The following is a 26,362-nucleotide window of genomic DNA, read 5'->3' on the forward strand; positions in this document are numbered from 1 at the left end:
TATGTGGTACTATTAAGAATGAAAACGTCCGCACTGTGCGAGTGCCTGCGCGATTGTATGGCTTAGTCGTCTGGCGGCTCGGCCCTTGGCTGCGGTACTGTACCTGAAGTGTCTATTTGATATACCAAGGATGGTCATCCGGGAATTTACGCGGAAGGGTGTTCCACTCATTCGGTTTGGTAAGCGCAGCAGCGCTCTGGCGGTTGCTGCAGGGTGCTCTTGTGGTAAAATTCAAAGCTGTTTATTGCCGGCGCCTTATCAGAGTGGCGGCACACGCCGGGACGCACGCTGATTGGCTACTTATCGTGAAGGCTGTTTCTGGCACCGACCTCGATAAGATCAGAGGACTGAAGACGGGAACTTTTTTCACCCTTTCATTTATTCTCTTAGACAATTATTTTTAAAATAAAAGAAAGAGAGAAGGAACTCGACCAGCGAAGATTTTCTGGTCTTAAAACGAATTAAAGGGAAATGAAAAGGAGCCAAACGCTCGAAATAAAAAAACACAATATCAAGAGGGAAAGAAAGGAATGTCGAAAAAAAACGGTAAAAAAAATCAAGACATGATCCCGAAATCCATGAAGCCAAAATGTAGTTCCCTCTGCAAAAAAAAAGCAAGACAAAAAAACAGAACACGAAAAGATTTAGAACTCTAGGCACAGGAGGTAGCAGCTGAAACCTGAAGAAGCAAAAGCGAACAGTAACACAAGAAGCAGAGAACAGCAGTAATATAACAACGCAGAACGACTACGAAAAGAACCGGTAAAGGCCTTTAGTGCGCAGGAACTGTCAGGCAGCTAGAAGCAGTGCAGGCGAACAGTTTAGAAAACAACAGAGTTATAGCGACGCAGAGGTGAAAAGAGGAAAGAAAAAAGTTTGATGAAGTGAAGTGCATTGGTGCAGAGGAAATGGAATAGCATTCTATCACTCGCCAATCTATTCCAGTACTGATTCTATTCAAATTCCCGATATGCAGCTACGCAAAATTAGTCACATTATTATATAACGTTATTAGGTGATTGCTTCTGAGCAGTTTCGCATGGCTCTTCTGATGTGATGGCTCTTGTGTCGGGAATTCTTCTCATCGTCAGTTGATGTGGAACACCGCTGATGCGTAAATAGTCCCACTCCATAGCTTTCAAGCAAACCCATTTTTATTTTCACTTCTGACAAAAGGTTTGCATGAACCAGAACATGCGTATAATAATCCTGTCAGCTAACGTGTTTGAAAGAAGACAGAGATATGTTGAACGGCCGAACTTAATACTTCCAACCAACTACGCAGTGGATTGTTGGTGGTCGGCATTTCAATCCGTTCACTCAGCTCCCGGCTGCAATGCGGCACAGACTCTTTGACACTGAAAGGGGAAACCTGCCAGCATGAGACCGGTATTCTTTCTCCGTAGTACGTACCGTCTTTGCCGAAATAGCCAAGTAAATGTGTTTTTTTTTTCATCTCTGTGTAGTAGAGTACTATAGTAGCCTCTGAACTGTAAATATAAGTAAGGTGAGAAGAACCTTTGTCCTCACATATCGAGACCTTTTGCTCTTTAGCGCGCCGAAAGGGCCCTACCGTGCGGTTGTGAAGCGAAACCATTCGCCTGGTAAGGTTTCGCTAAGACAGTACGTTCCGCTGACCAACTGTATTTCTCATTTGTATTTAACTAGGTGAAATACACTGTAGATATCACATGTCCCGTCGTACAATTGAAACAGCGCAAGGTCCAAGGCCCAAGAAGAGAGCAGAGGAAAGGAGGAAACGGACAACACAAGTGCTGAACTAACAACAGTGTTGTCCGTTTCCTCCTTTCCTCTGCTCCCTTCTTTGGCCTTGGGCCTTGGGCTGTTTCAGTTATGCCATGCACAACCAACTCGCCTATCAGTTCGCGTTTGTAATGTCCCGTCGTATCCTTCCTTCCAGTTTTCATACATTTCACATATTTCGCAACTGAACTCTCCCCTTAAAAGGGTCCCTTAAAAGGGTCCCTGAAAAGGGTGTTGGAGGTTGCCTATAAAATGCTCGCTTTATGTAGCGCACAGGCCCACCGAGCGTTCACGCCGCGTACAAGACCTCAAAAGCAATCCGATAATTTACAATACAATTTTAAGAACTCCCACTTCCGCGCCTCGCGGCAACCAGCGGTGCCGAGCTTTCGCCGGAATCCGCGCGCATTGCTTCATTTAGCTCTCTTTGCGTCAGCAGTGCAATGCCATCATTGGTTCGCCGCGCCAGCGCCGTCGACGCCAAACCAGTTTAGAAGTCGTTGGCTCCGCCCGCAGGGGAATTCTCTTGTGCGTCGGCGGTCGGCGGAGGGGCCGAGCGCGTGAAGCCGGCGGACCGACATTTCAGCGCGCAAAAAGTGACGAGTGGAGAGGGAAATTCGCAAAGACGCGGAAATTCAAATTTTGACTAGCAATAACTCAGCTTCCACAAAGCGCATCAAAAAAACTTTTGCTGGAAGATATTTGTAACGCTGCGTCCTTTAGCACCCTAGGCATATTACATCATTGTTGAGACCACCTTTCACAGCCCTTTTAAAGACGATAACGTTGCTTGCCTGTGTAGATGCACCCACCAGCAACAATGCAGTAATGTAGGCATTCGTAGTACACTCTATAGTTGGATAAAACTCAAGTACGAAGCATCTTTTCCCCGTCAAAGGACCGCCTTCCAACCAATGCCGACGGCCGATTCCCGTGTAGCTGCTAGCATGGAAGTGCAGGCAGCGCTGTGACAATGCAGGTTGGGGATTATCCCTGACCAAGGAGGGAGGGGACTGTCCCCTTTCATCTGCCCCTACCTGCATTGTCTCGCTAGCAGGCTCATGAGAATCGACCGACACCGTGGTTGGAAGGCGGTCCTCTGACGGGGAAAAGGTTCTTCGTTTTTTAATGGTATCCGACTATTAGTCATGACGGTGGCACTATCCTATTGCCCACCAAGTATAAAGCTAAACAACATCTCGACCTTTCACCCGCAGGCAGGCCGAAGGAGTCTAGTGAAGCGCGTCGGGATAATCGCCCTCCTAACGTACATCTTCGCTGTCGTCGCTGGCGTCGTGCTCGCCATCATCCTCTTCAGCAACAAGGCCCGGCCCACTTCAAATGCGTGTGCGACGGCTTTGTGCCGTGAGTACGCCAGCCTCTTGGCGTCTTCCATCAACGCCTCCGTCAGCCCGTCCCAGAGCTTCACGCGCTTCGTGTGCGGCGGCTGGGAGCACAGGCAAGTGCTCAGTGTTCGCGAGATGCTCTACCAGAGGGCTCAGGACCACATGACACGACGTGTGCGAACTATCAGCGTGCCCTCTTTGGGCCAGAATAGCGTCCAGAGTGCGGCCGCTGCGTACAGCAGCTGCGAGCGAGTGCTGAGCGGCCACTCCGACCACCTGGCGGAGATCAAGCAAGCTCTGGCCTGGGTAGGCATTACGTGGCCGTACGCTCAAGATCACACGAACATTCTGCGGACCTTGATGTTCACTTCACTGAAGCTCGCTTGGGACGTCATTGCGCACGTCGTGCCAAAGCCGTCCGGCAACATGACTACGCTGATGGTGAACCCTGGCAGACTGTTCTACCGAATCTTAGAACAGCCGACGCACACAGCATCTGGCATGTCCTTCAAGGCCTACTTTACAAACCTGCGAAGAAGCTTCGGACATGGACGTGATAACGTTAAAGAGGTGAGCCTTGCGGAAACAGTTGACCTGGAGAAAACGATGGTTTCTTCTTTGGTTCCAAACTATTACGCCCGCACGTTGTCTCCTGTGCCATTGATTCCCCCACCAGGAATTAGAATTTCCAATGTGGACTGGCTCAACACTTTGCGGCAGCTTGGCTATAATGACACCGCCACTGTTGAACTCGTAACGACAGGTCCGAACTTCATTGGCGCCTTCTTCGACATCTGGCAAAAGAACGGAGATAAGTATGCGCACCTCCTGGCATCCTGGAGCACGGTGCAAGTGGCCGCGCTCTTTGCGAACAAAGCATTAATCATCAACTACTATGGCGGCAATGAGAAGGTGGCATCTGCCCGCTACGGCGCCTTCTGCCTGAGCATGGCTTACCTCCTCTTGCCCGATGCTCTCTTTGGCCTGCATGAGAGCGGATTCGACGGCAGCAACACGCGCGCCAGCGCCGAGCGTGTGACTCGAGCCATTGCGGACGCTTTCCGGCGTCGCTTGTCCAGGTGGTCCCACTTCAAAAAAGACATCACCGTCGTCGGCAACTGGGCTGAGCTATACAGTTCAGTAATTCCTTTTAGTGATAGAAGACTCCATACCCACAGTTACGTAGCGCTCGATATGACCTACTCTCTGGTGGAAAACTGGCGCATGTTGTCGCAGGTATCAGGGAATGCAGTGGACGACGAAGTCGCTCGCTCCATTAGCTCCCTAAGCCTGTCGGTGGCGTTTGCCAACGAAAGAACCTTCCGACTGACTCCGGTGTCCGTATCGTTCCCCATGTTTGACGTCCGGCTCCCCTCTGCGTTCAACTACGGAGGCCTCGGCGGGCAAGTGGCCTCTGCGCTGGCCTGGCTGCTTACCACGGCATACGCCCTTGACTCGAGGACCACCGGCATCATCGCCAACCTGAGTGCTTGCGTCGAAGAAGACGCCTCACAAGGCTTTTACATCGACCGTCCTCTGAGCCGAGCTGTCGCAGCGGACGCCCTCGTCGAAGCTTACGAGGCTGACGCGTCGCCGAAGCACAGGCCCTTCCCGCCCCTAGGCTCCTACAGCGGAAAGCAGCTGCTCTTCATGGCGCTCTGCTTCGTCAGCTGCGGTGGAAGCGAGTCGGGAAACTCGGGTGGGGTCTGTGATCTGGCGATGAGGCAAGTGAAGGAGTTTGCACGGACATTTAGGTGCGCGCCTGGCACGCCCCTGAACCCTACTGAACAGTGCGACGTGCTATGATCGCCTTCTAGCTCAGTTCGAAGTGTGGGCACGCATCCAACGATCTAATGCGACGTGCTGTTTTATTTTAGTTATTAAACTGCGCTGTTAGCTTAAATGTAACATCAAGGGCAATTCAGTCCCCTTACCCGCCACCTCGTGATGCTCAGCGACTTTGTACTGCGTGGTAACTGATTGCTGAAACCTAAATTTTCCCATGCAATGGGAGCGAGTACAATGAACTACACTGTTAAATGCTTATTCTATACTCCGGGCGGGTTCACGATAAATTCAGAAATCTTCAATTGCTGCGAAAAAATGCAGTTTACCATTTTTGATCTAGTTTTACCATTCTTTATTCTTTTTTACCTCCCTCTAAGCATTTGCTTTAAAATTTTTAATGTTTTCTTCGTTAACAATGAGATAAACTCACCATATTTTCATACATGCACGGTCCCAGGCTGTACTGCGATCGCATTTGTGCAGAATTCTATTTCTCTCTGGTTACCTTAACCCCAATGACTGGTGGCTTCTTTCGTACTTAAGCTTATGTTTTAACAAACCCTCATCTTCTTGTCGTTTTGTCCAACTTGCTTTGCTTCTATTCTTCGGTCGATATCGTAGTTCCAGTTTAGCCCAAGAAACTATGCCGGTGTCTCTGTTGTGGGGCTACAAGTTTGTTTGAAATGAGCAAACATTTGCTATTTTGTCGTGTATGAGTGGTGGTTTATTTTTTGCAGCGGTAGAGTAATTTTATCCTGCGAATATCGCTGCGGCTCATTCCCGGCTTGTCGTAGACCTCTTTCAGTTGCTTGCCGTTCTTGTCAAGCATGGTGTTCAGCTTTGGCTTACGAGCAAAGGTCTTCGAGCCGTAAAGCATGACCGAGTTCTTGTCAAAAGGCACCAGCAGACGATTCTCCCAGGGTTCCAGCTTGTCGAACTGTTCTCTGTTTTCTGGGGGAGGGAAGAAGAGAGAAGTATATGGTTAGCGACGAGCACAAAACCATTCAGACACTCCAGCATGTGGTTTCAGCAGTTCTATCCGCTCTTTAATAGTAATAATCAAGCAATCTCTAAACCTTCTGGACCTCCATATACGACGGAAATTCTTTCGTCTATCGTTGTTCCACTCCCTCTACTACAACCATTCAACTTTCGCACACAGGCACATTAGAGCAGCACATCACATGTCATCGCGTTCCCACCATGCGTATAAAATTCAAACAATTTTCGCCCGCGCAAAGAATATTCAGAATTCTCCATTAGTATTGGCTATAAGGGAGTGGAATGGTTTACCTGGTTGCATTGTGGCTATTAATCATCATATTTCCGTTCGTCGTTACTAACATTTCTTGAATCAGGCGCGCAGCATTGCAGTCTGTTTGAACTTACCGCCTTGTACATCTGGTTTGCCTTGTGCGTGTACATATTTTTTTTTTTACTGCACACTGCACTATGCCCACGATGTATAACTCCAATCCAGTTTGATAATTCACGCTTTGTTCTTTTATTACTGACTTTCCTATATTTGTATTAATTATGAAGTGAACCCTTGAGTAACTTTGCTATCTGCCCTACCTCTCTATGTAATGCCCAGCCGGGCCCTTAGGCTACTTAAATAAGCAAACGTTCTGACAGTCACTTGACGAAGAAAAACTGGCGTGGACACTAAATCTCCTCAATGAGGGCATGAGGCGTTAGCGTCAATGGATAAAGGCCCATATTTGCGGAATTCTAATTCAGTAACTTTATTCTCTACTTTACATTCATAGATCGCTGGGAGTCATCATGCGACTCCTGGAACATCGTTGCAGCGCTTTTAAGCTATGTGCCACCACCGCGGCACATAGCTGAACCCTAACACAGCCACTGGCGGGGCTTGTGAAACCTATTTTGCTCTTCCCAAACAACCTCCAGCCACCAGTCATTAATTTAACTTCCACCCGTCAGGGTGTGCAGGTTGTGATGACGTCACGAGCTCACGCGGCCTATGTGACACGAGTGCCACCTGGTTCTCTGAGTATGCTTCGTTCACGCTGACGCCTAGTTTCCACCTGTGCGGGAACCTTAATGCATCGCGCTAAAAAATTATGACGTGACTTCCATGCAGTAAGTGCTTCAATCCACCACCGTCAACACTTTATTGAAACTACTCCACGCTTTCTCCTTGTTAATTTGGTCCTCTCACTTACAGCTGTGTATACATCATTAAATTTTGGTTTTCACTGTAATTTGTGTTGCGAACTTGAAATCTCTCAGTCATTTTGCACAGCAACCTGCTCTGTCCTATCGTCGACATCCAGCTATGTCCAACATTCATGGAAAAAATTTTGAATATTGGAAAACTGTGAGGCACTGTTGTGGACATATTGAAGATAATAGTCCATTCTTCCGATGTGTAGCGAAATCCTTTTTAAATTGTTTTTTCATCGCTCGCATCGAACAGTTAAGACTGCCATATAAAACCAATGGGGAACGCTTTTGACGATAACAAAAACGTTAATAACAAAAAAATGGAAGCCTGCCGGCGGGAGATCTGCAGGTATATTGACTGTTATAGTGAAATCTTACAATATATGAAAAAACTGCGTTCATAAACAGGTTTCGTTTAAAAATGCTTTTGTCCAGAATTGTTGGGTATGTTCTAGCCCAGCATGTGAATACTGCCAGGGTACAGCTATTGCATTTTTTTATTCTCGACGTGCACCAGTGAGCTGCTCATTTCACGACACCGTCGAATTCCAGGCGGTGAAAAAAAAACTTATCTATCAAACCAATCGTTCTTTTCGGTACGTTGTGCTCTTTGAGGGACAACATTCAATAAATAAAACGGGGCTACGTACACAACCACTCAGCTGGTGTTTTTAGCGCGTGATCTCTTAAGCCGCTGCGCATATTCCACACAATCTCACAGCCGTGGGCGAATTCATTGACACATTCACTGAAATACTCGCCAGTCATAATTGAGAGGCTAGTCCTGTTCTGCAAGCTTCACATACACGGAAGCTGCACGTCAGTCACGGCATTTCTTCAACAGCCCACTCCTTGGACATCGCAGCTAGGGACGACTAGAGACCTATTTTATAACGATTAGAGGCACCAAACTTTCTGGTTCTGTTTCTTCTCTTTCCCATAACGGCGCTCATTGCCTTACGAACAATGAAACTGGAGCGATATACAACAGAGTGCTTTGAATAACTTATATACACTCTTTTATTGCGAAAGCAATACTTCGCCAGGTCTAACCGCTCGTCGCGTGGTCCGTGGACAACCCTGCTCCTCGAGGAGCCACCGCCGCGCCTAACAGATGGTGTGACGTCAGCCTCTCAGATGCTATGGTGACGCGTGACGTCACCTTACTCTCTCCCCCGCAGCCAGAAGGAGCCGATCGTGCCGCGCTCGTCGAGGAGTCTCGCCATGTAGGTCGCCGACGAAGAGTCTATATCTGAATCTAGTTGCTCTACTGCTTCTGCATTATATTGCTTTCGCAACCAACCCGGTTTAACCAGAGCTAAACCACACCAATATTTTCCTCACGTATGCTTTCGCTTGCAGTGTGCAGTAACGTCAGTATAGTGGGCACACAGAACAGCGAAAAGTACTGTGCTGTGATGAACAGTGACTTGCTGCATCTCCTGCAATGGATGGATGGAAAACTTTATTAAAGCAAGCGAGTTTGGACCGTGTAAGGTCTCAGGGCCATCGCAGAGCCCTCACATTACGCGCATGTGTCGAGGCCACGTAGGGCCATGGCACTGGCACCCCGGTTCACACAGCGAAGTTGCGTGTCCGGGTCCTGCGACGCAAGGAGTGCCTGCCATTCCTCCGATGTACCGATGTCGGGCTGTCCCTGCGGGAGAGGATCGGCAGGGCACCCGAGGAGGATGTGGTCCAGGGTGGCGTGCGATTCTCCGCAGAGAGTGCACTCTGGGGAAACATGGCGGAAGTAGGATAGAAGCTGAGGGGTAGGAAGAGTTCGGGTCTGGAGTCACCTCCAGAGGATTTGTTGGGAGTGGGATAGGCGGGGGTGGGGAGGGGGATAGAGTCGACGGGCAAAGCGTGCTTGTTGAGTCAGTTCTGAGAACGTGTGTGCCCGCTCCCTCGAGAAATCCCGGCTGGGGTCGCCATTTGCCCGGCAAATAAGTCCTCGGGCTATGTTATCGGCGGCCTCATTTCCGGGATTGCCAGAGTGAGCCGGCACCCACACGAGCTCAATACGCCTGTCGGGATTTAGGGGGCACATTCTCAATATCTGCCACGCGGGGGGATGGACGCGTCCGCCGGCGAAGTTATGAATGGCGGTTTTGGAATCGCTAAGTATAAAGCCGCATTGGTTTGGGCAATGGCTATTGCTATAGATAGCTGCTTCCTCTGCTTCTTCCGGGGTACAAGGGGAGTCTATGAAATGGGCAAATGGGGGGGCTGCTGGATGGTAATCCCCAGCTACTGAACGGTCTGGACCACACGCGGCGTCCACCCAGCGCACATCCTCTGAAGTGCCATATTCTTTATGGAGAGCTTTGGCTCGCGCGACTCGGCGGATTGATGGTATTCAGGGTGGACATTCTTAGGAAGGGGTCTCAGGATAAACCCGGTGTGTATGGCGCGAGGGAGAGAGATGAAGTCTGTCGTGTGTGCCGGAATGCGAATTCCCAGAGAATCCAGTATATATCGTCCGGTTTCCGTGACAGCCAGACGAAGGTACTGTGTGCATCTATAAGTTCTTGTATAGTGTTGTGCATTCCTAATTTGAAGAGCCTGTCCGTGCTAGTGCTCTTTGGTAGGTTTAGCGCTGCTTTGGTAGCCATGCGGATTAGAGCATTGATCTTGTCTTTATCCGCACAAGAGAGGTTCAGGTAAGGAGTGGCGTAAAGAATGCGGCTGAGCACAAAGGCATGCAGCACCTTGAGATTGTCTGCTTCGTCTAGACCGGCTCGTGAATGTGAAACCCTTCTAAGAAGATGGATGACGGAGTAAGTGGACTGTTTTAGTGCTTTCAGGGTAAGGCTGTTTTTTCCCCGTGTCCTGTAAATGCAGGCCAAGAATGCGGAGGGTAGGTGTTTGCGGTATGGGAGTGTCATGCAGATAGATCGTGATGGGGGAGGTAGGGACGCGCCGCGGGTTGATTATGAGAAGTGCTGACTTTGTGGGGGAGCATTCAAGCCCAATGTTTGCCGCGTGGGTAGCTATAGTTGTGGCGGCTTCCTGAAGGGTCGATTCTATGTCGCCATCCGAGCCGTATGTGGTCCAAACCGTTATATCATCCGCGTAAAGTGTGTGTCCTAAGTGCAGAATGCGGCTGAGAGCCTTGGCCAGGGGGATGAGGGTGAGGTTGAAGAGGAAGGGAGATAACACCGCCCCTTGCGGGGTACCAACATTACCAAGTGTGAAGGGGGGGGGGGGGGGGGGGGGGGGGCTGTATATCATCTATATGCAGTGAGGCTGTGCGACCGTTCAAGAAGGCCCGGATATAATTGTAGGTCTTAGGCCCCAACTGCAGCTCTTGGATGCCCTGCAGGATGGCGCTGTGCGTAACTTTGTCGAATGCTTTGGTGAGGTCGACTGCCAGGATTGCTTTGGTGTGATGTAACATGTCATTGAGGATAGCGTGTGAAATCTGCAGTAGGGCGTCCTGTGCCGAGAGGTGGGCTCGAAATCCTACCATAGTATGGGGATATAGTCCATGGGATCCCATGTGTTGCGTGAGACGGGTGAGGATGACATGCTCAAACAGTTTGCCCAAGCACGAAGTCAGCGAAATGGGACGGAGGTTTTGGGCGTTAATGGGCTTATTTGGTTTAGGAATGAAAATTATTTTCCCGTGCTTCCATTCAGCAGGTAGCGCCCCCATTTCCCAGCACTCATTGAAGTAGTCGGTGAGAAGGGAAATTGAACGGTGATCTAGATTTCTGAGCATGACATTTGTGATTTGGTCCTCTCCAGGGGCTGAGTTTCGAAGCTACTAACCCCAACACCTCCGGATTCGCGTACGCTCAAAGCCTACCGAAATCAAAACTATGGGCGAAGAACAGTGTCGTAAGAAAATACTCTAAACACAATGGAGCATATCCGCTTCAGTTAGGTTGTTTGTGAGGCCCTGCGCACCGGCACGAGCCCAAAACAGAACCTCGCAGCAAAAGTCCCCAATCCAACTGAGGCTTTCCTCACCTGGTTCGGCGTTCTCCGGGAAGACGTCGATGTACTCATCCCTGTCGGAGCGCGAGTGCTCGTGGTCGAACCCTATAGCGTGCATCAGCTCGTGGAGTATGGTGCCCCGGTAGAGGCAGCCGAAGCCAAGGGATACGTTCTGAGCACCGCCCTGGAGGCCGATGTGGGAGTAACACCTAAGTCCCAATGAAAGCAGGATGGAAAGGCAAGGTTCAAGTAATGATCGAATTAGGGGGTGTTTTATTATTAAATAAGTCAAACTTTTGCTTTGTAGTCTTTGTTCTTAGCCTTATCTAGCTCCAATTTTCCGCTTTTAGCTCAAGTCTTCGAGACTAATGGCAGAAAATTAAAAAAATTACCGAATTCACTTTGGAAATTCTAAACTGCGCTTGGCGAAAGCCTTGTGGTCAACCCACTGCCGCTTCCCCGAACCGCTTGGCGCGTGGCGGGATTCCTGCATGTGCGGTTTTTATTGTATTTGGTCACTGCGGTCTCTATTTTGATTGCAGTGTTTTAGAGCGCAGCTCTTTGGCGCCCGTTTCGCGGCGTCGCCGTCGCCGTTGTCCGTTCGGCGTTCAATGTGTTCTTTGCCGCTAGCGTTCACGTTTTACACTCCGATCATTTTAAGGAAAAGAAGCGCTCATAACTGGCTCCCTGGGTCAGTGGATGCCTAAATCGTGCTTTTTTGTTGTTGTTGCGGCTCTGCAAGAGCCTTTGCGTAGCAACCGTCGCGGTGGACACCCGAACCGCACCGTACAAGAAGGGAGAAAGAAGAAAGTCAAAGAGGGGCCGTAGTGAATAAAATGGAAAGTCTATTTGAGGAAAGGAAATTACGCAGTAACTGTCACGCTTCTCTCGGTGGACACCCGTCATCCGTATGCAGAGGAAGGGAGGAAGTGGGAGTGAAAGAATTAGGAACTGAAAGAGGCCCCGTAGTGCAGAAAATGAATTTGAGGAAAAGAAATTACGGAGGAGGTTGCGCCGCTGCGCGGAGGAGCGGCCAGAGTTGGCACGATTCCAGCGCACGGACGGACGCTGCGGGCACGGACGGACACCGCTAGTATGAGCCATTAAAGGCTTTCGCCTTAATAATTTGAGCTGAACTCGGTGAAGACCAGACAGGCTTGCGAGCTGAGTAAGACATCATTCAATGTGTATGGAGTGTCAGGCAAAACGCGTAATTTGAACCTGGCGTGATCAGTGTTTCGTTCTGTTTGTTGCTCAGCTGGCATCTTTATTGCGCCGCAAATAAAAGCACATTTCGCGTGGTTTAGACATTCCATTTGACTCGCTTGAGGCGCATGTTATCGGCTTACTATTTGATTGATATAAAAAGGAGAAGGCTATATTTACTATTAAACGCGAACAAGACAATTGAGCTAGGAAGCAGGGAAGTGAGCCCCATTTATGATTTTCTACCCCTGGCCACGCGGTAAGCGTGGCCAGCGGTAAGCGTTTGAGAAACGATACCCTAATCGGGACAGTGCTCAGATGCATCATGTTTTGTACATCATGGTGACTTCTGGATACTACAGAATGGTGAAGTCTAGAAGGTTTTCCTCAACATGGTAATTTACAGCGTACGCTCTTGAATTCTGGAGTGCATGGCACGTAGTCTTCTTCAGAAGACTCACCCGTCTCCACGCATAATGGAAATGTAGTTAGGATGCTTTTTCCGGGGCACAAAGCGAAGGCAAGTGTGGGACTCGATCTCGTTCATGGCCTGCCGAATCTTCTTCGTGGAGCGACCTGGAACAAAAGGGAAAGGAAGCGGGTACGCTTCATCACTACCGTTTAGCAGGCCCTGATGGCATCTGCAGGTGGTCCGACGACCACGCGTCCAATAATGTTCGCACCGTCATATTGGACAGCGGCCACAGAGTCATTCAGTGGAACACTGACGCGCGGTGGAGGGTGTGGTCTCTGCCGGTCTCTTCTAACCGGTCTTTTAAAGAAAGCACCCAATGACCACCAGAGAGATTCGCGCACGTTCGGAACATAAAGGGCGTTGCAAAAACGAAGAAAATATCGCAAAATGTAGTGCCGCCCAAGTATCGAAAAGTACAGCTCCTAGTTTCGTACAGCCTTTTTCAAAGGTGCCCGGCCACTTGGTTACCTGTAGAGCCATGTTGCAAGGCACTTACAGCATCACTGTGGCTGTAGATCCCTAGGGAGTGACAAAACTTCTTGTCCGCACTAATCCAGCCGGGTTCTGCAACTTCAAGGGTCCCGTAGACATCCCTGTGCACTCCATGACAGCGAGCCCTGTGGTCTGGACACTTTTCACAAAGGCTTTACAAATAATATTTAGTGTATATATAATAATAGAACGTTATATTGAGGCTTTTTTAGAGACCACTTTAACCACTTTTGTTTTCTCCGTTATCTTGTCTGCTCCTTGCAGCCGTGTTTTTTCCCTGCTTCATTACCGAGTGAAATCAGCTACCATCACCATCAGTAGCTGACAGTGATGCCTTAGAACAGGCCATTATTGAGTTGTTGGTTTGCTTCATGTCTTGCTTTGTACAGTTTTTGTGTTTATGGTGCCCCTTCTTCCAGGGTCCTTCAATGGGCCTGCAGTATGCTCCAATAAATAAATAAGCGCATGAGTACATTCCAATAAAACATCACGCCCTCAAATAGTGGCACCCGGACTGGGCTCAAAAATCATGTTGACAGGCTAACAAATGAGTTAAGGGAATTTTTGTTGTTTATTGCTGGCTTTACGTCTAGCTAAGCGTTTCGCGTGTACTTACGGATGCTATTGGTAATGACGTAAGGAACGATGCCTCCGGGCCACAGTTCGTCCTGCTCGGTCACTGCATTCCGCTGCAAATTCGAAAAAAAATTACGAAGGGCACTTAAGAACACTGACCTGCTGCGAATGCAAAAGCATTTGTGTCACCGTGAGCCACTCGTTAAATATATTTGTTTACTAGTTCATAACTAGTGCGAGTATCTCAAAGGCATTTCCGTGGAAGGTCTTTAGGAAAGACCACACGAATACGTGTATATATAAGCGCCGCTCTAAGCAAGCCATCACGTCACTTCCGGCTTTCATCACCTCCACACGCACCACTCTCGCCGTAGAAGTACACGTAATCTCCGATGTCATCAAACACTTTACCACTCTACCTTCCGCCTGAAAGCCTACACAGATTCGCAGGCAGCTCTGCCGGCTTTTAATGAAAAAGCCCTACCCTTCCCTACTTGGTCGGCCTTAGATGCCGCACTGATAGCATTGAGCCTACGACCGGTGACCCTTCGGTGGATCCCTGGTCACATGGGCATTCTAAGCAATGAGCTGGCTCACCAGCTTGCCTGCGGCACTATACACCGGGCGCCGGGGATTCCATGGATGAGCCTGCCGACGGCGCAGGCGTTCAGGGCTTACAAACTCACTGTAGACGAATACTACACACAGCAAAAATTAAAATAGCTTATTCAAGACTGACACAGCCAACCTTATCAATCCGTGAAGCTGGCATCCTTGGCCGAATACAGTTTAATCTGCTTCATACGCCAGCCAAACTTTATTTGTACCTGTTACGTACCTGAGTGCTTAAACTATTCACACACATACGCATATTTAGAACACTGCCTTACACAGTGCCACACAGCCTTCTAGTCCACCGCCTATCCTTTCGCCCGTCCCACCGTGGCCCATCTGACTACTATCCCGGGACTTCACCTGTAAAGGGGCATACTGCGTAGATATAGGAGGACCGTCGCCCCGGGGGTTTTACACGGCTGCTTTAGTTCACCAGGGAACACAGGTTGACAGGTTTTTCTTTGGGCTCTCCATTCCGCACACGCATAGGAGGCAGCTATTGCACTAGGCGCTGCAGATCCTAACTTTAGGGTAATCATTACAGATTCCCGTCACACCTGTATGAGGTATCTGGAAGTCGAGGTATCAACCCTGCCCTACCACCTCCTAAAGTGAGCAGCCGCTGATGCCGACAACACCCCAAAACGGATCATCTGGGCTCCAGGTCACCAGGGTCTGAGAGATAAAGAAGCCGCTGACGCGACCGCCAGAGCGCTTACCCACCGGGCACCTCACCCCAACTCTTCTGGACCAGAGCATGTTAGGCAACCGCTACTGCGGTCCCGAGAAATTTTTAACCAATACGAGCGTCACCGCTTGCTCCCGGTTCGCGCAAGGCAGCTGAGTAAGGCTAAGGAACGAATATTGAGAAGATTGCAGGCCAATACCCTAATGTGTCCCGCAGTCGCCAAACACTTTGATCCTCAATTCGACGGGTGGTGTCCACACGATGGGGAAGCTTGCGATAACTTCCACATGGCTTGGACACTTCAGAAGCACCTTTCCCTCCCCCTTCCCCTTTCCAAAGTAGAGAGGCATCGGTGGCGACCCTATCCCAATGCTAGGGGCTGGAGTCTCAAAGGGCTCTAGTACAACAGGTGCGGATGACGGCTTCGTCCTGTGACATTAGGGACTAGAGATGCCTCTCATGTAAACGGCTATTTCGGTGTGATATCTGGTGCGGTACATTATCATACGGTAAGGTATGTGTTGAAAAAATAAGGAAAGGCCGCCTTGTCTGCAGCCAGCGCCAACGCGCACGGGCTAGAGCCGGTTGGCTTTCAGGAGTGACGGCATGTCTTTCGGCGCGGAACCCAGCGGGGCTCAGCATCTGTCCCCCCCCCCCCCCCCCCCCCGCCCCCCGTCCACACTCATGGAACAACTAAGATTTTGACGAGGATCCTGGAGTATCCGGCCACACCCACGGCTTCCTATAGACGTACGTGGACCTCGTCAAGAAGACTCACCGCAACCTGACGGAGCTACATGACCACACCTTCAAGAGTGAATAATGCGGTGACTTTATCGCTGATACGACCACCGCGTTTGAATACGACCGCAAGGTCAGTTCTGTGACGACCACGACCGGCACCCGCCTGGCCACGCCTCAGCAGCCGTTCTTGCAGTCGCAGCCCTGACTACCTGTTCTGCGCTGGCCACACAACTCGGTGTGCAAGTAAAGACAGCCTGTGGGCATCCCCGGAGTTGCGCAAAACCCTCAGTTTGCTACGCCTAGAGTGCCCCGATACCAGTGTTCTCCGAAAACCTCAGAACTCGGCAAGGAATTGGTCTTGAGAAGCAGCTGAGCATAAACACCACACATTTTCCTGCAGGTTGCCAGTGTATCGCCCAGACGGCGGCTTTGTGTGCTAAAGTAGTAACGAGACGAGCGTGCGGGCACCACCCTTCCGAAACAGCATCCACGTTTCCTGCTCGGCAATGCTCTCGAACTGCCACACAGCCGGAAGCCAATTTATTATTTTAATTCCACTAAAACCAGCCCTTGAAAGTTCTTCTAGTAGTATATAAGTGAATTGCGCAACAACGTAGACAGGACACAGAAAGAAACACACACAACAGTTCACGAGCGCAACTACCAACTGTTTAATGGGGAGAAACAACAACAGCATATATACAGAAAAGCAGAGCATGCCTAGAGCAGGCACACACATCCCAAAGACAGCAATTTTATTCGAACGAATCAAGATATGAAACTTCAGCATCATATATCTGCAACGAAGCATCACTTACGCAGCGATCAGATAGTTTTTTTTAACATGGAAGGCCTCTAAGACAAGCCGGGCTTTTACATTGGTACTCCTGCCTAGAATCTTTGTCATCTCAAATCTTGCCCTACACGTGCAGGAAGAACTGTGCCTTACCAACATTTTTTTGCATGCTCCCGTAGCCGGTCATTAACGCCGCGGCCAGTTTGGCCTACATAGGAAGAGCCACAAGTAAGGGGCAAGCTGTATACCACTCCTGTGGCGCACAACATAGGAAGTGCCATGCCTTTTTTTGCAACCCCTTTCACAAACGGGAGAAATGCGGCAGCAAAGCTTTGATAGCTTGTTGGGGGCTGAGAACACCATAGGTACATGGTGTCTACCGGCCACTTTCTTCAGGTTATGAGACACCTGGTGCACATAGGGGACCACAACCGGCTTTGAAGCCGAGTAGTCAGGTCTTTTTTGGGCGCCTTTTTGTTTCTGCAGGAGGGTTTCAGCGACGGCAGATATGACCGGACCAGGGAAGCCTACCGCCAAGAGGCGGGAAACCTGATAGTCGAGACTTTCTGCATGCTATGAGGGCACGACTTGTGAAGCGCCGACTCCAAACAGAGAGACGCAGTGGCTCTTTTTACAACCTTGGAGTGTGAGGAGTCGTATCTCAGTAGCTCCTTGTTAGCACAGGGGGAATACATATGGCAAACGTGGCTGCCACGGAACATAAGTTTGAGGTCCAAAAAACGTAACTGATGATTATCTGGGAGCTCATGTGTAAAAACCAACCCTCGTCCTAATTGATTGAAAGCAGTTCCGTGGCAGCCACGTTTAACATATGTATTCCACCCGTGCTAACAAGGAGCTACTGAGATACGACTCCTCACACTCCAAGGTTGTGAAAAGAGCCATTGCGTCTCTCTGTTTGTAGTCGGCGCTTCACAAGTCGTGCCCTCGTAGCATGCAGGAAAGTCTCGGCTATCAGGTTTCCCACCTCTTGGCGGTAGGCTTCCCTGGTCCGGTCATATCTGCCGTCGCTGAAACCCTCCTGCAGAAACAAAAAGGCGCCCAAAAAAGACCTGACTACTCGGTTCAAAGCCTGTGGTGGTCCCCTATGTGCACCAGGTGTCTCATAACCTGAAGAAAGTCGCCGGTAGACACCATGTACCTTTGGTGTTCTCAGCCCCCAACAAGCTATCAAAGCTTTGCTGCCGCATTTCTGGCGTTTGTGAAAGGGGTTGCAAAAAAAGGCATGGCACTTCCTATGTTAAGTGCGCCACAGGAGTGGTACACAGCTTGCCCCTTACTTGTGGCTCTTCCTATGTAGGCCAAATTGGCCGTTGCGTTAATGACCGGCTACGGGAGCATACAAAAAATGTTGACAATAATGATAATAATTTAAACCTTGTAAGGCACATTTCTTCCTGCACGTGTAGGGCAAGATTTGAGATGACAAAGATTCTAGGCAGGATTACCAATGTAAAAGCCCGGCTTGTCTTAGAGGCCTTCCATGTTAAAAAACTATCTGATCGCTGCGTAAGTGATGCTTCGTTGCAGATCTATGATGCTGAAGTTTCATATCTTGATTCTTTTGAATAAAATTGCGGTCTTTGTGATGTGTGTGCTGCTCTACGCATGCTCTGCTTTTCTGTATATTTGCTGCTGTTGTTTCTCCCCATTAAACAGTTGGTGGTAGTGGTAGTGGTGGTGTGACACTTTTTATTAACAGCCGTTATGTTAGGCGTTCAATAGGTCCTTGGCGAAGGTGACGAGGGCCCGTTGCAGGTTCAGGTCCCAGAAGGCAAGCCAGATGGGCCACGGTGGGGGTGGCGGGAGAGGATAGGCGGGGGACTGGAAGGCTACGTGGCACTGTGTAAGGCAGTGTTCTATGTCTGCGTATACCGTATGTGTGGACAGTTTGGGCACTGAGGTGTAGAAGTGTGCCGGTACAGATAAAGTTTGGCTGGTGTACGTAGGAGATTGAACTGTATTCGGCGAAGAATGCGAGCTTCACGGATCGATAAGGATGGGTGCGGTGGCGGTAAATCAGCTAAGTCTAATTTTTCCTGCGTGTAGTATTCGTCGACTGTAAGCCCGGTAAGCCCTGACCGCCAGCTCCGTCGGTGGGTTCGTCCATGGGATCCCCGGCGCCCGGTGTACAGTTTCGCAGGCAAGCTGGTGAGCCAGCTCATTGCCGGGGATGCCCATGTGACCAGGGATGTGACCGGTCGTGGGCTTAATGCTAAGAGGGCGGCATCTAAGGCCGATCGGGTAGGGAAAGGGAGGGCTCTTTCATGGAATGCACGCAGAGCTGCCTGCGAGTCTGTATAGACAACGTATTGGCGGGCGGGGGGTAGAGTGGCAAAGTATGTGATGGCATCGGCGATCTCGTGTATTTCTAGGGCGAGCGTGGAGGGTGGGGAGGTGTATGGACCGGTTGTGTGTGTGCTGGTTGTAGAGAGGCATGGGTGGAGGAAGAAGGCTGCTGTGGAGCCCGCGGTTTTCGTGAGACAGGCGTCTGTGTAGGCCACCGCCGCAGCCTCCAAGGGTGGCTTGTGGTTGTATGCGTATGCCTGGCGGCGGCCTGCGTGTGTGTGCGCGGACATGTTGCGTGGAATGGGTGCGAGGCGGAGGTTAGAGGGGTAGATCGGAGACTGCGGTGGGTCTGGGAAAGAGATGGGTGCGTAGGGAGTCTGTGATAGAATCCATCGCCCAGCTGAAGAACTGGACAGGCGGATGATTTGTCTCTCTCGGTGCAGGTTAAGGAGGGCTGGAAGGGGATGGAAAAGGCCTGTTCTGTACAGGGTGTCTGTAGATACCTGAAGGGGGAGCCCTAGTGTTGCTTTGTATAGTGTATTGAGGGCCCGGATTGGTTTGTCTTGTTGTGTACTTGTAAGGGGGCAGTAAGGAATATAGTATAAAAATATGTTCAGGGCCAGCGCTTGAGCAGGACAGCTGGCATGAGTCTCGGAGAGGCCGGCATGTTTTAAGACTACGCGGCGGAGTAATTGTGTGATTGAGTGGCATGTGCGTATGAACTGATTGATGGCAGAGGTGAAAGTGTTGAAGGTCAGTGGCATACCCAGGATGCGACAAGAGTCGACACGGGGGATGCGTTGTCCGGCTAGGGTGAGGGAGATGGAGGGGTTCATCGTACGTTGATATTAAGGCGAAAGCCTTTAATGTCTCGTCGTTGTAATCAGCAGTTGTCGACAGAAATGTCACGCTTTTCAGTTGGTCGAAACGGTCGTGACGTCAGTGCGCCAATTTCAAACGCGGCCAATTGTACTTTGGCTAGTAACCATGCAACCAATTGAAGGGATCATATAGTGATGCTCCAAGTGGGACTGAGCTTAGTTGATTGCTTAATTACCCAATTAGCCTAATTAACTTTTCTAGTCAGGAAATATAAATAAATAAAAACCGAGTAAGAAATTGGTCGAGCTCGGGAATCGAACCCCTGTCTTCGGAGTGCGAGACGAGCATGCTATCCACTCAGCCATGCCAGCTCGATGGTTTGGAATGAACAAAGGCGAGTCTCGTGAATACGGTGTCTTCGCTCACTGCCATCCACCTCCCTTCCCTTCCGGCGAGGTTTAGGTGTTCACCGAGATATGAGAGACAAATACATTTCCTTTCCTCAAAAACCAATTTACCGACGAGCGAGGCGTCGAACCGAATGGGCGATGGCGTTCTATGGACTCCCTGGCAGCGTTGCAAGACGCTGTCGCGTTCCACTCTTAGAGGCGAAGCTTAACATCTTGACCACACATCAGTGACCGCACTTTAGGTCAAAAAAGTGCACCCCCTCTCTGAATTTTGACGGGTGTCCACCGAGATATGTGAGACAGTTATTGCGTAATTTTCTTTCCTCAAATACAATTTTCATTTTCTTCATTACGGGCCATCTTTGTCTTTCTTCTTTCACTCCCACTTCCTCCCTTCCTCTACGGTGCGATTCAAGTGTCCACCGAGATGACAGATAATTACTGCTCCATTTTCTTCATTACGGGCCATCTTTGTCTTTCTTCTTTCACTCCCACTTCCTCCCTTCCTCTACGGTGCGATTCAAGTGTCCACCGAGATGACAGATAATTACTGCTCCATTTCCTTTCCTCAAAAATCGTTGCGTTCAAACGGCAAGGCATCGCGCCGAACGGGTGGTGGCGTTCCGTGGACTCCTTGGCAGCGCTACAACACGCTGTCGCGTTCCACTCCTAAAGGCGAAGCTTAAGCGTCATTAATTCGCAGTTAATTAGTATTCAGACATTAATCAGTAATTAACCGTTAATTAGTGATTTCTCATCACTTAGTAATTGGTACTTAATTACATGTGACGCCACCAGTGCCACAGAAGCAGTCAAAGTGGTGCGGAAAACGTTTTCGCCTCTACGCAGTTTAGACAGTCAAAGTGCCCCCTGAATTATTTCCTGAAGAGCGTGTTGTCGGGCTAGTTGGTTCTCCATAGTATATAAGTGAATTGCGCAACAACTTAGACAGGACACAGAAAGAAACACATACAACAGTTCACGAGCGCAACTACCAACTGTTTAAATAAATCTGAACTTCTACTCATTTAAACAGTTGGTAGTTCCGCTCGTGAACTGTTGTATGTGTTCTTTCTGTGTCCTGTCTAAGTTGTTGCACAATTCACTTATATACCATGCAGAACCAACTAGTCCGACAACACGCTCTTCAGGAAAGTTCTTCTGTCAGCCTCCTTCCTGTCCCTTCCTTATTTAATAAATGTTTTCACCACCACCCCCGAGAAGACAGAGAATAGTGGAAAGAGACGTGAGAGGAATGATTTAAAGACGCTCGCCGCAAAACCGCGTCCACCGAATCGATGGTTACCCGCTGCGGTGGCTCAGTGGTTAGAGCGCTTGGCTATAGCCGGAGAACCCAGGTTCGAACCCGACCACGGCGGCAGCGTTTCGATGGAGGTGAAACGCAAAAGGCACCCGTGTGCTATACGATGTCAGTGCACGTCAAAGATCCCCAGGTGGTCGAAATTATTCCGCAGCCCTCCACTACGGCACCTCTTCCGTCCTTTCTTCCCTCAGTCCCTCGCCAAATTTCGATGGAGGCGAAATTCTAGAGGCCCGTGTACTGTGCGGTGTCAGTGCACGTTAATGAACCCCCGGAGGTCGAAATTTCAGGAGCCCTCCACTACGGCGTCCCTCATAGCCTGAGCTGCTTTGGGACGTTAAACCCCAATAAACAAAACCATTTATCCTTTCCCTTACGGCGCGGTTCAGGTGTCCACCGAGATATGCGACACAGATACTGCGCCATTTCCTTTTCCCAAGAAATCAATTTGGTTTGGTTTGGTTTGGTTTGGTTTATTAGGGTTGAACGTCCCAAAGCGACTAAGGCTATGAGGTACGCTATAGTGAAGGGCTCCGAAAATTTCGACCACCTGGGGTTCTTTAACGTGCACTGACATCGCAGAGTACGCGGGCCTATAGAATTTCGCCTTCATCGAAATTAAGCCGCCGCGACCGGGATCGAAGGTCAGCAGCCGAGCGCCGTAACCACTGAATCAATTTACCGAATCGATGGCACCGGTTTTAAGGACAGATTCTCCTCTCTCCTGCGCTTCATATGCGCTTGCCTTTTGTTTGGTTTGGTTTATGGGGTTTAACGTCCCAAAGCGACTGAGGCTATGAGGGACGCCGTAGTGAAGGGCTCCGGAAATTTCGACCACCTGGGGTTCTTTAACGTGCAATGACAACGCACAGTACACGGGCCTCTAAAATTTCTCCTCCAAAGAAATTCCAGCCGCCGCGGCCGGGATCGAACCCGCGTCTTTCGGGTCAGCAGCCGAGCACCGTAGCCACTGAGCCACCGCGCCGGCCGCTTGCCTTTTGTAGTCTCTTCTCTGGAACACTCCTAGGCGCTCTAGCTTGGAGACAACTCTGTGCATTAGTTTTTAGAGGAAAAGCTCTGTTACCACATGTCTCCCAAAGTCAATCTTGATGCGCGTTTCACCTTGAGGCAAGGACCGCAGGAAAACAACGTGACTCTTTGCGGTCCAAAGCCTCTCTCAGTTTTGAGAGGAGGAAAGGTTCGTAGCTGATTCACCTTGTCGGTGGACACCTCAAGAGTGCCACGAACGCCAATTAGAATATTGAGTTACCAAGCTTTTACCAAGTTACCAAGTCCACGTTCGGGGTGTGCTTGAGGCGTCCGTCGTCAGAATGACCCTGCTATGCGCCTTTCCTTTTCTCAGAAAAAAAATTGTCGACGATTACGTTACTTCCTAATGCGAAATTTGAGCGCAGCTCATCAGCTGTTTCAGCTTTTCGATAGGTTAAGGCAAAGAACTCGAGCAAGACATGTGTGTACAATTACAGACAACTTGTTATTTTTCACACATATTCCATCTTCAACAAACACTCTACTAACAGTTCTTGACTGTCATGAAGGCAGCTTTCAGGTGGGAGAAATCGATGGATATATGCTCGACTTGCTGCATCAATACCTGGTTCCCAAAGACGAGGTCTAGGCAAGTATTTGGCGAGGTTGTCACAGCCGTCGGAGGCGTTACGAGCGAGAGGCACGGGTTGTACTCCCGCATAAAGTGGTAAGAAATTCCTGTTTGTCTTTATATCTACATTACAGTTGACGTACACCCTGCCACCCTGGCAGGTGGTAGTTAATGGCTTGCCGCGAGAGTTCGCTCACCGTTGTCAGCGCTAACACATGCAGCCCACATCTCTCTCTCATAACCCTCGTACCTATAAGCGCGATTCAGGCCTCCACTGACCCGGGGAGCCAGTCATGCGCTCTTCCTTTTCTTAAAATGGTCGGAGTGCAAAACGTTCTCAACGCCAACGCCAAAGAACACAACGAACGCCGACTGCCTATGGCTTCAGCGCCGCGTTTCTGGCACAGCGTTGTTAATGCCAACGCATGCAGCGCACATTTGTTACTACCGCCACGTAGCTTAAAGCACGATTGAGGTGTCCACTGCTCTTATAGAGGGCAGTTACGCGCCTTCCCGCTAGTTCAGGTGTCGACCAAGATGTGTCAGAGAGAGATACTCCGCCTTTTCTCAAAAACCAATTTACGAATTTTTACCCTCTGCTTTCCAAGATCCAGCTCCATTGGTTTCGCAGCTTAAAGCGCGACTAAGGTGTCCATTGCTGGTTAAAACGGACAACGGCGACTGTAATGGCGACGGCGAAGCCGCGAAACTCGGAGAGCGTAAGATCTCGTGTGGTCTGGTGCGCCCCTCAATCGCACCGTGAGGGAAGGTCTAAAGCAAAGAGTGAAACAGAAAAGGATGCCGCAGTGGGCGCACCAGTCTTCAAGAAAGCAAGGTTAGAAGGAAAGGCCTGTCCCACTCTGCGTTTCCCTGTCGCTTTGTGTTTGCCTTGATGCAATATGTCCCATTTTGTCTTGCGATCACTCAAAATGTGGAACCGGTATAAACGCCTTACGTGGTCTATTCAAACGAGGGCAACGGAAAATAAACTACATTGCTCAGAAGCATTGTTCGAAGATTTGTGGGCAGAATTTTCTCTAAAATTGGGCAGCTTACTGGCGCTCTGTAGGATTTCATCCAGGCAAGAGCGCACAAGGTGAGGGTGGTCTGCAACAAAAGTAGTTTCTACACCGTACACAGTTGCACGGACATGATGGTTGATAGAAAAAAGTAGTCCTCATACGACTTCTACGCTCAAATAGCCTCCACAGTGACACGAACATGTTGGCAAGCAAGAGAGAGAGAAAAAAATTCAGGGTCACTTTGACTGTCTAAAGTGCGTAGAGGCGAAAGCGTTTTCCGAGCCACTTTCTCTGCTTCTGTGGCACTGGTGGCGTCACATATAATTGAGTACTAATTACTAAGTGATGACAAATCACTAATTAACGGTTGATTACCGATTAATGCCTGAATACTAATTCACTGCTGATTAATGACGCTTAAGCTTTGCCTTTAGGAGCGGAACGCCACAGCGTGTTGTAGCGCTGCCAGGGAGTCCACGGAACGCCACCGCCCGTTCGGCGCGATGCCTTGCCCTTTGAACGCAGCGCTTTTTGAGGAAAGGAAATGACGCTGTAATTCTCAGACATCTCGGTGGACACCTGAACCGCACCGCAGAGGAAGGGAGGAAGTGGGAGTGAAAGAAGAGAAAGAAGGCCCGTAATGAAGAAAATGAAAATTGTATTTGAGGAAAGGAAATTACGCAGTAACTGTCTCACATATCGCGGTGAACACCCGTCAAAATTCAGGCGGCACTTTATTGACCTAAAGTGTGGACACTGATGTGTGGCTATGATGTTAAGCTTCGCCTCTAAGAGTGGAACGCGACAGCATTTTGCAACGCTGCCAGGGAGTCCACAGAACGCCATTGCCCATTCGGTTGTACGCCTCGCTCGTCGGTAAATTGGTGTTTGAGGAAAGGAAATGTGCCTGTCTCTCATATCTCCATGGACACCTAAACCTCGCCGGAAGGGATGGGAGGAGGATGGGAGTGAGCGAAGACACCGTATTCACTAGACGCGCCTTTGTTCACTCCAAACCGTCGTGCAGGCATGGCGGAGTGGATAGCATGCTCGTCTCGCACGCCGAAGACCGGGGTTCGATTCCTGAGCTCGACCAATTTCCTACTCGATTTTATTTATTTATATGGCCTGACTAGAAAAGTTAATTAGGCTAATTGTGTAATTAAGCAATTAACTAAGCTCAGTCCCACTTACTTGGAGCATCACTATACGATCCCTTCAATTGGTTGGATGGTGACTAACCAAAGTACAATTGGCCCCGTTTGAAATTCGCGCACTATGACGTCACGGCCGTTTCGACCAATTGAAAAGCGTGACATTTTCTGTCGACAACTGCTGCTTACAACGATGAGACATTAAAGGCTTTCGCCTTAAAAAAGCAGTTGTCGACAGAAATGTCACGCTTTTCAGTTGGTTCAAACGGTCGTGACGTCACAGTGCGCGAATTTCAAACGGGGCAAATTGTACTTTGGCTAGTAACTAGGCAACCAATTGAAGGGATCGTATAGTGATGCTCTAAGTAAGTGGGACTGAGCTTAGTTAATTGCTTAAATTCTCAGTTAGCCTAATTACCTTTTCTAGTCAGGCCATATAAGTAAATAAAACCAAGTAAGAAATTGGTCGAGCTCGGGAATCGAACCCCGGTCTTCGGAGTGGGAGACGAGCATGCTATCCACTCCGCCATGCAAGCTCGATGGTTTGGGAAGAATAAAGGTGCGTCTAGTGAATACGGTGTCTTTGCTCACCCCCATCCTCCTCCCTTCCCTTCCGGCTAGGTTTAGGTGTCCACCGAGATATGAGAGACAGGTACATTTCCTTTCCTCAAACAACAATTTACCGACGACCGAGGCATACAACCGAATGGGCGATGGCGTTCTATGGAGTCCTGGAAGCGTTGCAAGACGCTGTCGCGTTCCACTCTTAGAGGCGAAGCTTTGCATCTTAACTACACATCAGTGACCGCACTTTAGGTCAAGAAAGTGCCCCCCTGAATTTTGACGGGTGTCCACCGAGATATGTGAGACAGTTACTGCGTAATTTCCTTTCCTCAAATACAATTTTCATTTTCTTCATTACGGGCCATCTTTGACTTTCTTCTTCCACTCCCACTTCCTCCCTTCCTCTACGGTGCGGTTCAGGTGTACACCGAGTTGACAGAGAATTACTGCGCCCTTTCCTTTCATCAAAAGCGTTCAAAGAGCAAGGCACCGCGCCGAACGGGTGGTGACGTTCCG

The 26,362-nt window shown here is 49.5% G+C and overlaps 2 protein-coding genes across 2 annotated transcripts in view; one reads left to right on the forward strand and one right to left on the reverse strand.

Annotated features, from left to right (window-relative positions):
* The first annotated feature begins 2,912 nt into the window (after positions 1-2,912).
* On the forward strand, positions 2,913-4,916 carry LOC149336855 (endothelin-converting enzyme 1-like). Its single transcript, XM_089554257.1, has one exon. It carries the CDS (start codon positions 2,913-2,915, stop codon positions 4,914-4,916), a length of 2,004 nt encoding a protein of 667 aa, XP_089410383.1.
* Positions 4,917-5,609: 693 nt separating this feature from the next.
* Positions 5,610-26,362, reverse strand: part of LOC149336856 (astacin-like metalloprotease toxin 5) — a 47,698-nt gene continuing 26,945 nt past the window's right edge. The window contains exons 3-6 of the mRNA XM_089554781.1: positions 13,820-13,892; positions 12,698-12,812; positions 11,064-11,239; positions 5,610-5,849 (exon numbers count right to left, since the gene is read on the reverse strand). Coding sequence (XP_089410907.1) covers positions 5,623-5,849; positions 11,064-11,239; positions 12,698-12,812; positions 13,820-13,892 — 591 coding nt within the window. The 3' untranslated portion in view covers positions 5,610-5,622. The remainder of the gene's footprint in view (positions 5,850-11,063; positions 11,240-12,697; positions 12,813-13,819; positions 13,893-26,362) is intronic.

The sequence above is a fragment of the Amblyomma mixtum genome, chromosome 7, assembly GCF_055824585.1.
Source record: "Amblyomma mixtum isolate Tamu chromosome 7, ASM5582458v1, whole genome shotgun sequence".
NCBI lineage: Eukaryota > Metazoa > Arthropoda > Arachnida > Ixodida > Ixodidae > Amblyomma > Amblyomma mixtum.

Excerpts from the sequence above, each read along its gene's own strand:
- LOC149336855 (XM_089554257.1), top strand. The coding sequence starts at position 2,913 with ATGACGGTGGCACTATCCTATTGCCCACCAAGTATAAAGCTAAACAAC.